Below are 13,321 nucleotides of genomic sequence, written 5' to 3' on the forward strand. Positions count from 1 at the left end.
GTGCTACGGTGTAGATTTCCACTGTGCACGGGATCAGGTAAAGCAAGGAACACCAGTGGATGAAAGCTTCCCACCGTCTTTTGGATGTGTTTTTCATTCCACGCTCGCTACACTCATTTACAATCTGCAGGTGAAGGGTTGCTCTTCTGGAGATGGAATATACAGTGCAGGACAATAGTTTAAGTGCATAGGGAAAAATTATATGCATTTACATTATTGATTATTATTGATGCTTATTGCTTATTATACAGTAGTTTGAAATGTGCTTAAAGTTAAATCCAAATATTTACTAAAACAACTTAAATCTAAAATAAAATTAAATTAAAATACTCATCTATTCCCCCACTAACCACACCAGAGCACTCATCACTGTTCCATGTTTGACCCCTTTCGAGATGAAAAGGATAATTTTGTGCCAGGCTTCAAACCTTTGCCCTGCTCTTTGCTGCCCTTCTTGAAGCCTTCTTGAAAGTGATTGTGCAGCAGTGGTTGTGTGGAGGCAAATCGTCATTTCACCTACCTGTTGGGGCAAATGGGAACACAAACCGAGGGTGGGGTGGGGTAGAAAGCGAGCAATAACATACACTTCATTCTGTAGCTGTGTCTGCGCGCGTGTGTGTACGTATGTGTGGGTGTGTGTTTTCAGAATAAAAGGGCACGTTAGAATCCTTCAACACACATACAAAGGAATACATAAACAGCGGCTATGGTGCATCCGTGACGGAAGACCCAAAAACCTGTTTTTGACTTTGACTCGTTCCTTCCCAGCCTGCGAGCGCCTCCTCCCAAACCTTGCCCATCAAAGTGCGTCCTCTAGAAGCAGAACATAGGCACAAAACACCTGTCTTGTTGCTTCCTTCGCGGCTTTTCTTTCCTTTATTTGTTTCCCCTCAGTTTTGTGTGCTCTGTGCGTGTGTGTGTGGACGTTTGATACAACGTCCTTTACCCCTTGTTCGTTTGTTGTGTTTTTTTTCTGTCCACACTCACGCTGCCTACGAATTGTTTGTTATTATTTTGGCAGAGAAGAAAATTGAGCAAAAACCATCGTCGTTCGTCGCCATTGCTCTAAAAAAAGCTAAAAACTCCGGCACAGGCTTGCGGCAGGATTTACATCCTGCCTGGTATGTATAGCGGGAGGGAGAGTTGATCTGATGGATCAACGGGCTTCCAGTCAATCCTTTTGAGCCTTCGCGCTTGAGTGACAGCTTTGCCGTGCATCGATTTTTCGTGGGGCGGCTCGAAAGAGGGAGCAGAGAGATTGTGTATTAGATGGCAGCCGGTGTACTACCCATCTCGGAAGTAAGCAAAGCAGTTGCAAAAAAAAACATACATTTTAATCAAAGAAACATGACAAAACAGTGAAGTGAAAAAAAGGATTTGAGGTTTAGGGAGTTTTCGGGACATATTTAACAGATTGTTTTTTTCTTTTTCTAACAGCTTTCTGAAATAATTGGACGCACAAAGGGAAAAGAGATCACCGTGGATTCTCATTAAAGCTTTAGCCATTTATTTGAAGTTGATTGAGGTAACCTGAGGTTGTAACGTTTAATACGGTGACTGCCCTCTCGCTCAAAGAGGAGAAGAGAAAATAATTAAAAAATGCAAAATTACCTGCACTGTTTACCAAAACTCATCCCTAAAAATGATGTGCCTAATGGGACAATGACTGCTGTGCTTCTCTAGCTTCAATTTATGCTGCACCTACTACCACCATGTGGAAAGCACCCAAAGAGGGAAAGTTTTAATTTCGCTTTTATTTTCGCTCAAATCAAACAACAACACAACAACACCACTTACACACTCACACAAACGTAGAAGCACCTTGTGCGAGAGTGGCCGAATTCGAAGGGGTTGTTTGGGTTGTTGTTTTTAATAACTCCACCTCTGCATACATAAACGGTAATTGCAAACGTTACGAGCGGAGAAGAGAAACTGTATGCTGTGTTGCTCATACACATCCACTTTTGCACGGTTTTGGGCAATTATTTGTTCAGGAGCAAGCAACAAATGCACAACCAACAGCTCGATCTCCATCTTGGTTTGAGTCGGTGCGCTTTGGTGCGCCATGGCAGGAATATGGGCAATAATTGAATGTTTGGCCACACAACTTCAACTGCGACCTCAAAAGGGAGTCATTTATTTGGCAGATTTACACAAATCTTCTCAGGTGACGATTACGAAACATAAGCGATGAAAGACACATACACACAGAGAGCGAAACGCTTTACCTATTCATACACGTGTGTGGCGTTGGGACATAGAGTAAATCTTCTCAAACGTCTCATCATTTCGGCGAATGATAAATAGAGGATGCACACTAAAATGTGCCCTAACGCTACAAGAATGTGCTGCTGACAACATTTCTTCGCGTTCTTTGTTAGTTGATTGATAGTGACACTTTATGTTTAGGAGCGTGTGCCTACCGACTGGCTGGTTCGTGTTGAGAGACGTGCTGGTGCTATTTATGTTGTGTGTTGTGCATTATAACCTGGTCGGAGCGCGTCTTTTCGTTGAATGCAACGCACGAAAAAGCCATTCCAGAAGCAGGAGGATATTTTTAAAATACCCCCGATGTGTTTTAAATTTCACACATCATAAAACGGTCGGAAACGGAATGTTGAGTATCGAAATATCATCGTTTAGGAGCAGATTTTGTGTGTGTTTTTTTAATGCTTTGCTATGTTTGGGATGAATTGAACAACACGAGCAGAGCAATGTACAGAAGTTTTGAGATAAAATCGTTCGTTGTGCTGCTTTTGCTTGCTCTTGCGCGTGTTGTGTTTATTGTTTATTTTCACTTTCTCCTGCTGCATTTTATGCTTCTTGTGTGCCTTCGATATGCTCGCCAAAGGTCACACGAACGTTTGCCATTTTAGAAGGGAAATGAACAGCGGCCAACCCTAGGAAGAGCGCTGATTGACCTGAATTTTTCCATACCACAGTGTTTTGCTTGGCACAGCACTGGCACAAGGGGGGGGGGAGAGGGGTGCAAAAATAAGGTAGCAACCGTTCGGCCAAAGTGAAAGTAAATTCACCTTCCGCAAGAAACAACTTTAAACGAGGCATCAACCGTTCGCCCGACATGGTTGGAACTTTGTTTTTTGTCTATCGTAATTTTAGCTTGTTTTTGTTGCGCCGGCGTTTAGAGATAGACGGCTCCCTGTTCGAGTGGAGTTAATTTAGTGCGCGAAATGAAATCATCTGCCATCATTATCATCATCGTCGTTTTTTCCTCCCTGGATGACGGTGTGCGGCTCGAGAAATGAAGCTATAAGAGCCCTGGCTTGTTAAGCAAAATTGAATTGCTGTTTATGTTAAAACATTTTCTTTAAATTCAGCGCCTAATAAAACACACTTAAATTTCGAACTTTCTCTGCGAGCCTAAAGTTTTGCGGGCTAAAATGGCCGGTTACCGGTTTTCACCGTCTGTGTGTTATTTTATTGCCATCGCAATTATCAACAATCCCTCATTTGGAATGGTTTTTGTCGCTCAAGTTTCGACCCAATTTAATATGGGTTAACCATGACAGGGAAGCGCGCGTGCCAATTTCGCGCAATGCTTATGCTATGTTTTTACCCCACCGGCCTGAAGAAAAACACACCAAATGGTATTGTTCCTTCCCGCGCAGTTCTACATCTGCAAATTTGGCTTCCCCCCTTCATATACCTTCATTGTGGGCGCGGGAAAACACTGTGGTAACGGGGAAAATGCAACGCCAAACCGCCGAGCAGCACAGAAGAGAGCTGTCAGAAACGCGAAGCCCGATTGACTTTGATATGCCCCGCAGCACACGGTAGACTTCTGCTTTGTCTGCCAAAACATCGGCCGCTTTCATTGCTTGCCTCCCTTTCTATGCTTTTGTACCCTTCCACCCCCTCCCCCCAATACCGAAACGACAACGCGGTGCGTTGAGATTTTGTTTATTTTTGTGGGTGGACCCGTGGTTTCTATGGGAATTTGAAGCATTTTATTGTACTTCACCTCCGGAGATTGCTTCTGTTTGCTGCTGGTGCTGCTGCCTACTCCTCCATTCGATGTTCCTTCAAAAGAGCGGCTCACTTCACTCTGCTGTGTGGCTCGAAACCGCTTTATGTTGCATTCTAGGAACATTTAACAATTGTATGTAGCAAACCGAAATAGAAACGTGAAATAAAGCAGTGGGTTGTGCTGCGGGACAAATTAAAGTCGACCACCATATGAAGCAAACCGTGGCGTTGTTGTGTCATATATGATTGCAATAAAGGTTTAGGTCCAAACTTTGCTGGGGAATGTAGAAGATCTCTGTCGTGCCCCGCACGATTTTATTCGGCTTTATGTATAGCGTGGCCATTAAAGAGAAAAACAACGCTCCTTCAGAAGATACTTAAATGCTGTTCCTGATCCTTCCCCCCCCTCATGAGATACGCTCATTAGCGGGGGCGACGACCCCCCGGGGAGGTGGTCCAATTTTTGATGGAGCTCAACCGTAACCCCATAAATGTAACCGCCAACGACGACGACGAAGATGTCGCTAGTATCCCTTAAGTGTGTCATCTATTTTTAAACTTCCGTGGATAAGTTTCTTGTGCAGAGTGGGGAGTGTTTTTGGGTAGGAGGAAAAGAAGGAGCACGTGCGCGGCGCCCGTTGCTTGCTTTAGATCCCGCGCAACTACACCAACAGGTGGTCACTTTCAGTTTCGACAGCTTCCTAGTGGTGGGGTGTGTGTGTGTGTGTGTTTTTTTTTCCTCTGGTCGAGAACTCTCAGGCCAGCTCTCTTCTCCGCTCCGCTTGGAGGGTTGTTGGTAATTGAAATCTAATGCTCATTAAGCAAACATCAACTTTTTCTCTAGCGTTAACGTTCGACGGGAGGAGTTTGGCAGACGAGAGGCGATCGTTTGGGCATGTCTGTGATATATCTGCGTGTAGCACGAGGGAAGGCAAGCTTATTGCAACATTGGAATTGGGATGGGTTTTGGAGTTTCGAGTGGGGTTGGTAAACAAATTGTGTAGCACTGGGGGGATGGGGAAGTATTTAAAAAGTTGTACTTTGCTGTACCGAAACACGGACTGCGGTTCAAAGATTTAAAAATAAATTAGGGGAATAATGATGAGGGCTGCGGATTTGGATGTAATTTGGTTGTAGATTGACTTGTTTTGGGTATCTTTAAGAACACTTCTTTGTAAATCTTGTCATGAACTTTATCAAAAAGATATTGTTCTTCCTGTTTGAAGTTGAAATGATTTAATAGTTGATGCTAACGGCCTTAGCTAACGACCATCAAAGATCTTTCATTTCTTTAGTGAACCTCTGAAGCGCCATCTAACGGAAAATGTAAGAACTGCACGAAGCGCTTGTGTGATGGGCAAAACTTAACGATACATTTAATTTACTTTTTATGAGGTCGTAGAATGTGGAAACGGACATCAAAATTATTATACGTGCCCTCGTCTACACAACATAAAAATGCTCACACACTGTATTTCTCTTGTATTTTTCCTCTCTCTCCGTCTCTCTTTCCTAGCACCACTTCCAGATATTGACATTTCTTTTTCCACCTCCCGGGCACAATCGCTTTTGCTCTTGTTTTGATCATCCTTCCTGGAGCGCGCACACACCCCTTGGGGGGACGGGATTGGGACGGGAGGACGAAGCAAAAAGCTAATTTTATGGGCATTAGAAGATTTGATACATCTCGTTATGGTCCTTGGTTCCTGTGCTGCATAATCCATGATGGTGGTGGTGGTGAGCGGAGATTAAAACGGTCATTTGAACGAATATAGCTCACTCGTGTAATCGGTGGCTTGGGCTCCCGTGTCAGCCTCTTTTATCGACACGGTGAAATTAATACGTTCCCCAGACAGGGGCAGCTCCGAAGAAGCAAAAGCTCCCAAAGGCTATCGATTCTGTGTGTGTTTGTGTTTGTCTCTATCTTGATTTCGGGTATTGGGAGAATATAATTTTGTGGAAATCACTTCTTCACCACTTCCATCGAAGGTCGCTGTCGCCGGAAGACAAACGGGACAACACCAAAAAGAAATGGAACCGAGGGCCGAGATCTTTCAAGATTTGTCCCCATCTTTGCTGGCCTTCTTGCTTCTGCTTTACTCTACTTCACCCCGATCTTATCGGCGGTGGTGGTAACCTTCCACACCGGTTTTTGTGCGTACGCGAGCGCTTGGACCTGTTCGTGCGTGTGTGTGTGTCCTGTTGCTGATGGTTTTGCTTAAAGCGCAGCCATATCGTGCATGTTTTATGAGCTGTAGCTGTGTGAAATCCGAAACCCTGCAACGTGATAGCTATCCGATGCTCTCCGGTGCGAGCGATGTATGTATGTTAGCTACCGAACGGAGGCGGCAGTGTTGCTCCACCCGCTCGCAAGTAAAAGGTGAAAGTAGAACAAGCCCCATTCATACACTGAGGATGCTGGCAAAAGGCGTGAAGGGGGGAAATTGCATACACGATCGAATATTGCAATCACTACCCCCTGTGCGTGTGCGTGGATACGCTTCAGCTACGTGTAATTTGATGCAGGTGTGCCTACTTGGTGTAAACATTGCAAAGATTGCTGCACAACTGCTGCTCCAGCGCCACATTCCAAAGGTGTACGCGGTGTCGCAGGACTGCTGGAGCACACGCACCTATTCCTGTGCTTTAGTGTAACTTTCACTTTTTTCTGCACAAAATATGCGAAACTAGATATTATTCATGGGATCTTAACTGCCAATCCTAATTCAAGGGACAGATCATGACACAAAAATCACAAAAATGTGACGAAATAAATCGCTTTTCGTTCCTTCTTACCTGGTAATGGGAGGAAGGCGAATGATGATTCTTGCTCAATTCCATTGTCAGCCCCAGCGCACGTAATTCATCTTCAAACCTTCAAAGACTGTCAGAAAAGACCTTATTGCTGCTGCTGATGCTTCGGTTGCCGGTTCCGTTATTTATGTGACAACACTGTCTGTCTGATGGCAGACCGACTCCCATGCCCAATATCTCTCGGTTCTTTTGTTTTTTGGGGCTGCCTTTGTGTTCTCTGTCTAAGTGAACATCAATAATTGAGTGAGCTTCAGCTTCGTGCTGTTGTCCTGAGGCGCTGTGCGATGGGATTATTAATGTGTCGGATCTGGACGTCCCCCAGACACACCACCAGGTCCGGCAACCCACACAAAAGGTCGTCTTTGCCCGGGTGTGAATCTTACTTCCGTTTTGTTTTATTGGCATCAGAGAGGAGTGCCTCGTTAAAGCCACGATTTGCCCGCCATCTTTGGAAGACTTGAAAGGGAAGTCCTAAGTATGTTTGACTCCCGACATTTTGTTTTTTTTTTTGCATCACACGGTGGGAATGGGCTTACCTTTTCTGCTCTACTAAAAGCAATGGAAGGCGTGATACACTTTCTTCCCGGCTTTGATCGATGCGCCCGGTTCCTCCGGTCTAATCCAAAGTCGGATGTTTCGAAGTTGTGTCGACCGGACAATACGGCCTCCCCTGGGTGGAACTTTTTTAAATGCTGGGTTAGGTCTTGCTGCTGCTTTTTTTATTATTGTTGCTTCTCTGTTGCCTTCTCTCTAACCCATTGCACTAGATCGAACGTGACCCAGAAACACAGATCGATCTGGAACACTTCGTGGCCGCCATCTGGTGCTGCTGGTGCCTGGTGCTGCTCCATCAATTGAGCGATGCGATCGGTCAGCGAGATCTCCTCTCGCTCCCATTACTAACTGATGATCGTTTCGCTCTTCCGCCTGGGCCTTCCACAACAAACAGACAAAAAAACAGCCATGAGGAAGAGGATGTTGCGCAGTTGCTGCACTTCTGTTTAATTATTGGACAATTAGATGATTGCAGACAACGGGTGCGACTGGTCGGTGTGAAAGATGGTGCGAGAACGAGGCTCAGTTTCATTAGCATTGGCTGATTTATGTGTGAGATTTTTACCACACAGCCAAGTGCCACTATCATCGCGTGTGCGTCACAAACAAACAATAATTTTTAATGATAAAGAAACGGAAAATGGAATTATGTGTGTGCCTTATTTTCCCCCCCATGTACGTCACCGTCCGTTCGTGCGTCCATCATTCGGTGGCGCACGTGGGCCGAAATAACTTTCCTTCTTTATTCATCATTCAAAAAGGTGAGTTGTTGTTTGGTGGTTGTGTGTGCTGCCTGCTGCACACTGATTGAACGTGGCTGGGGCTGTGTGCTGGTGCTTCGTGAAGGAATAATTTATGCAGCAGCTGCTTTCGGATACAATGCTTTTCTCGCATTTTTGCCCAAGAAGCACTGGGTGGTGGGAGTCTGCTACCTTTTTTTGTGGGAGGGAAGGAGAAAACTTAATTATTGCGTACGATTTAATTTGCTAATCTTGTTGTTGTATACTAGGGGTTTTCGGTGGTGGAGTTTGAGTGTGTTGATTTAGGTTAGGAGAGAGGTTTCATTAAAGTTTACATGATGTTTCATCCGGGAAGAGGCAGTCACACCAGGGAACAGAACTGTACAAACAAAATGTGGCAACATGATGTTTGTGTGTGTATGTGTTGAACTCTAACGGTGATTTAAATATTTTTCTTTAACACAACAACCCAACAACACCCCCACCCCCAAACACACTGTAAATCAAACAAAACCGATCGCCCGATATTGGGTGAGATATTTCTGACGGAAAATTGGTTCAGCATTGTCATTCCCGCCGGTTTGCTTTCGTTCAAATATTGAAGCTTTCGTTAGGTCGTTCCATCTACGCTGTTGTGTCCGCGCACAGTATGCTCTTTATTTACTCTCCAAATTATGATGCTATGGCTTTTTGCTGGACGTTTGACGACCATCAACTTCCAAGATTCCCGCTTGGTCTTTTGTGGGAACGAAAACAGCACGCAATCGACACCTTGGCCACGGGCGTGGTTTGCTTTATTGTTTCTGTAAGACCCATTTCTTTGCGCTCTCTTTATGCGCGAGAGGTGCGAGAAGCATTCCGGTGTACTGGCTGGAAGGTTTTGAAACGATCACGCGCAACGAAACGCATAAAAGCGCTGGTTCGGTGGTTTTATTTGCATATCGTTTACTACCAAATTCCGATTCCGATTCCGAGAGATGGATTGACTGGTCCAATCGATGAAGGAGTTTGTGCTTGGGCGGAAACTGTGAAGGAAAGGGACAGTTAAAATCAACTCATTCCGCAGTTTAGTACTTCGCGTTTCGTAATAAACCTGTGCGGAATGCGTCCGATTTGCGTTGCGCAATCAAAGCAGCGCGGGCGGGCGAGCACACAATTTGTTTGTCGTCTAGTGCTTTCCAGATGATAAATTTCATCCTTTTGTTTTCTAGCGCAAGAAGAAGAAGAAGAAAAAACCCGTTTGGTTAATATGATTCAAAGAAATGGCATTCCGTTTCGTTCACAATTTAATGTAATCAAAAATCAAAAGCATGCGCAAGCAGTAGTAGAATTGAAAAGCAATATTCATTGGAATTGTTGTTAGGCCCGTCAGGGTTGGTTTAGTTTTTTTTTGCTTGTAAAGTGCGTAATAGCATAACGTCAAAGCCCCGGAAGAAAGCAATTACAGAGCAAAGCAGGGCAAGTAGAGCCATCACTCAACTGATAGCGCGACTGATGCACTGGAGCGAGCGGCTGGTGGTTGGTGTGTTTGTTGATATGATGTGCTTGAGAGCGATTGTTACTGTAAGCAGGAAGCATATTCATACTGCGCTGTAAAGAAGTGTGGTCTGCTTTTAAAACAAGAATCATTTTATTTTCAATTTAAATAACATGCGACTTTAAATGTGCTTAAACTCATGTAACACGATGCAACAACATACATCCCGTCCTTCGCAAACGATCATGATCTACCGAGAACGGATGCAACAGCCCGCTTATCAGCAACCGTCGATCGTGAGTAAACTTTTTTGTAGCTGAGGTTGTTGTTGTTGCAATTATCACCATCGCATGCATAACTAAGCTACTGCCTACGGGGGAAGGTCATTGCACTTGCGCCTGGGTCGGCATGTAAATGAAGGCGAAGGGAAATTAATTATTATTTAACAACATTCTTTCCCGACTTTAAAAGAACGGGAGAGGAGTTTGAATGTGTAAAAAGAGCCCTTTTCTTTTGATCGTTAATCGCTGATGATGTGCAGGGTGTTTCACGTGATATCGCAATCGACGCAATGTTTACCGCAGTAAAACCAGTAGAAGTGGTGATGTCAGATAGTAATTACAAAAATCTGTTTATTTTGAAGTATATCTCAACTTTTTAAAGTTATCATTTTACATCTCGATCAAGGAAACATAAACTGATTTAATTTCAATTCAAAAAGTTAAGTTTACAATTAAATATTAGTGGAATTCTTACTTCATATTCAAACGAATCATGGGCCCCTTTCCGTTTTAAGTTCGTAGGCTGAAATTTCAGCGTGTCAGCTGTTTGCATTGTACAGCAGTTTTCGAGCAGCTATCAAAGTGGGTATAATATACAGGTGGGCCTATCCCAAGGTGCATGTAGTTAGAAGGCTGGTTTTTATCGCTTCTGCTTCTGCATGAAGGTTTTAAGAGTGTTTTGTGTATTCTTCAAGCTATCAGAAAAAAACATGCTATTAGACCACCTGGACTACATACTCTTTGATTCTAGATTCCATAACCTGATCTCTATAATAAACCTTGGGGTAAATGTAAACACAACCTTGTTTTAACCTTTTTTCGAGTAGGTACACGAATCTAATTCTAGCTTTGTGGCTGAAATAATCTAGACTGAAAATTGCAGGCTAGTTTTGTGTGTGGTTTTATATGGAGTGTTCACATGATTTCAGCCTCCAACTGTCAAACTCCATATAAAAAAACCTGACTAGAATCGTAAAGGGCCCCCATGTTAGACTTATTTAATCATGTTAGATTCACTTGATATCAAATTCCGAGTCATATTTATCACAATCATCACAGTAACGAAATTCTCAGATGCGGAGAATGGATGGGGAAACATACTAGAACCACTCCCACGAAATCTGCGATTTTTTAGACTTGGCTTAGGCTCCTAATCATGATTCAGGTTCTTTCTTACACTGGTCCTGGCAATCCATTTTTCCACAGAAACGTATGGTAGGATGTGTCAAAATTACAATATCATCTGATGACGTTGGCTGTTTTTTTGATGTACACGAAACCGCTGTAATTCACGCACTGGGAATTTATGAAAATGTTTGATTAGTTTGCGATAGTATAAAAACTCTGTGCGTATTGTTAAACAACCTTGTTTCGCCGTTATTTCCCGCTTTTTTTACGATGTGCTTATTTGCATAAGAAAAAATCCAGTGCATTGTCAGTGCCTAGTCCCATCAGTCCCTCAAAACAAGCCATCTTTACTCGCCCGTTAAACCACCGGAACGAAAGACCGAGCCGCGACCGAAAGTGTCGACGAAGCTAACGCTAATGGTCATGCTAATGATAAAATTCAATTATTAGCTCCTTTCGCTTCCTTCCTTCCATTCTGTTTGAAGCGAGGAAGATGGGCGGCAGAACGCTCCTTTCCACTGTTCACTCCGCCTTCCCTGATGGTGGTGGTGAGATGAGGTCCCGTCTGTATTGAAATATTGCCTGGTGATATTGAAAAAGCTTTCGCAACTAATTATCCCAGCGCAAACCGGGGCAGTACCTTTAAAGACGAGCAGAATATGCTTCCTTCGTATTAATTGTGTCTTTTACGCTGCAAATGGATCGACCTTTTCACACAGGATGTGTGTATGATGTTGCGCTGGTCCTATCGTTCAGTACGGGGCTGCTTCACCGTGAACGCCACAGCAGCATCCTCATTAGCAGGCAGCCGAACGCCTCATTAGCCACCAGGCTCTTTGCACATATGATGTCGAACCCACATTTACCTACCAAAATGTCTAATGTTTCTCGTTTCCTGCTTCCTTCTTTTCTCCTTTTTTTTCTCCTCCCCAGCTATTCGTCATCGAGCGGCAGGTGTTCGACTTTCTCGGCTACATGTGGGCACCGATCCTGGTGAACTTCTTCCAGATCCTGTTTGTGATATTCGGTTTCTTCGGTGCCTATCAGTACCGGCCCCGGTACCTCGTAGCGGTAAGTGTGTTTTAATAAAATTTCAGTAACCAGACAAGGGCTTGTGGGGAGGTGCAGGAGGGGAGGCGTGATTTGGGCTCTCCCTGTTGCACGTTCGGTCGTAAAATTGATAGTTGTCTTTTAGTTCGGGGGGAGACGAAACCTGGGAGATGGAGTTGATTATGGCCCTACGGATGCCACTAAAACATTGAACACAGAGGCCTTCGGTGTGTGTGTGTGTGTGTGAAAGTGTGAAAGTGCTTCGGGGAGAGAGAGGCCTACACCGAAAAAACTAATCGGCACCTGTTTAGCCGATCGATAAAAAATAATAGATAGCTTCAAGCCTATCGCGCGAGCGTGTGTGTGTGGAAATGGTATGATTAATTTGTATGTTAGCTACGATAAAGGATTGGGGTTGCCCGTCGTCGTCGTCCCTCTGGCTTTCTGTGCTTCATTCCCTTTCGGCAGCTTTTCTGGGTTTTATCCAGCGGAATGTGTATCAGCCCCCACAAGGGTAACATAAATTTTCCACGATGAATTATAGCAACTCAACGGCCCTTTCTGATAGGGCTGTCTCCCTCCCTCCCTAGTCGATTTGTGAGCTGATGATGAGTTCGGTTTCAGTGCCTTTTCACGGGGGAAAACGTCCCGCGCGATTGCATCCATCGCCGCTGCTGCGGGAGGACGTAATTTGGTTACTTGTGGAGACGACCACGACGACGACGACCCTCCTGCGTAATGGAGGGAATTCCGGGTGTGGGATATTTTGCTTCCCATCGTAAACCATTCCAAAGGTGATTGTGTATTTCAAGGGTCGTAAAGAAAGCAAGGAATGGGGGAAATGCCTGTCACAGTGAAGCACAGCAGAACCTGTAATCCGCGGCATCGGTTACGGTACGCTGCACCCGCTTCTTGCCTTTTGCAGACGAGTTTAGCATTCTTAACCCTTGTGGAAGTAGAATGGGGGGGGGGGGGGGGGGGGTAGGTGGGGCGATTTATTGAGGGCATTTTTATAAACAAAGAAGAATTTTTTGATAGTAAAAGAAAATATATTTTAAATATTTAAATTAGAAATAATGTTAAAACTAATAAATGCTTTCTAATTTTTACATTTTCTCTTAAACAATCAATCCAGCCTGCAGGGTTAAACTCATTACGAGCAAGGGGTTTTTTGTTGCTCAAGTTTTTCTCAAATTTCCCGATGCTGCTTGTTGTAAGCCTTGTTCTTGTAAGAACAAAGAACGAAAAAAGAGGAGGAAACACACTTGGTACTAATGACGACACGGCAA

General features: G+C 44.2%; 1 protein-coding gene across 5 annotated transcripts in view; it reads left to right on the forward strand.

The window, feature by feature from the left end:
- Positions 1 to 13,321, forward strand: part of LOC120897291 (sodium/potassium-transporting ATPase subunit beta-1-interacting protein) — a 56,714-nt gene that overhangs the window by 21,815 nt on the left and 21,578 nt on the right. For all 5 annotated transcript variants that reach the window (XR_005738517.1, XM_040302048.1, XM_040302050.1 and 2 more), the window contains exon 3: positions 11,916 to 12,053. Coding sequence is in view for 4 of the 5 variants with exons in the window: in XM_040302048.1 (XP_040157982.1) it covers positions 11,916 to 12,053 (138 nt within the window). In the remaining variant the exon portion in view is untranslated. The remainder of the gene's footprint in view (positions 1 to 11,915; positions 12,054 to 13,321) is intronic.

The sequence above is a fragment of the Anopheles arabiensis genome, chromosome 2 (assembly GCF_016920715.1).
Source record: "Anopheles arabiensis isolate DONGOLA chromosome 2, AaraD3, whole genome shotgun sequence".
Lineage (NCBI taxonomy): Eukaryota > Metazoa > Arthropoda > Insecta > Diptera > Culicidae > Anopheles > Anopheles arabiensis.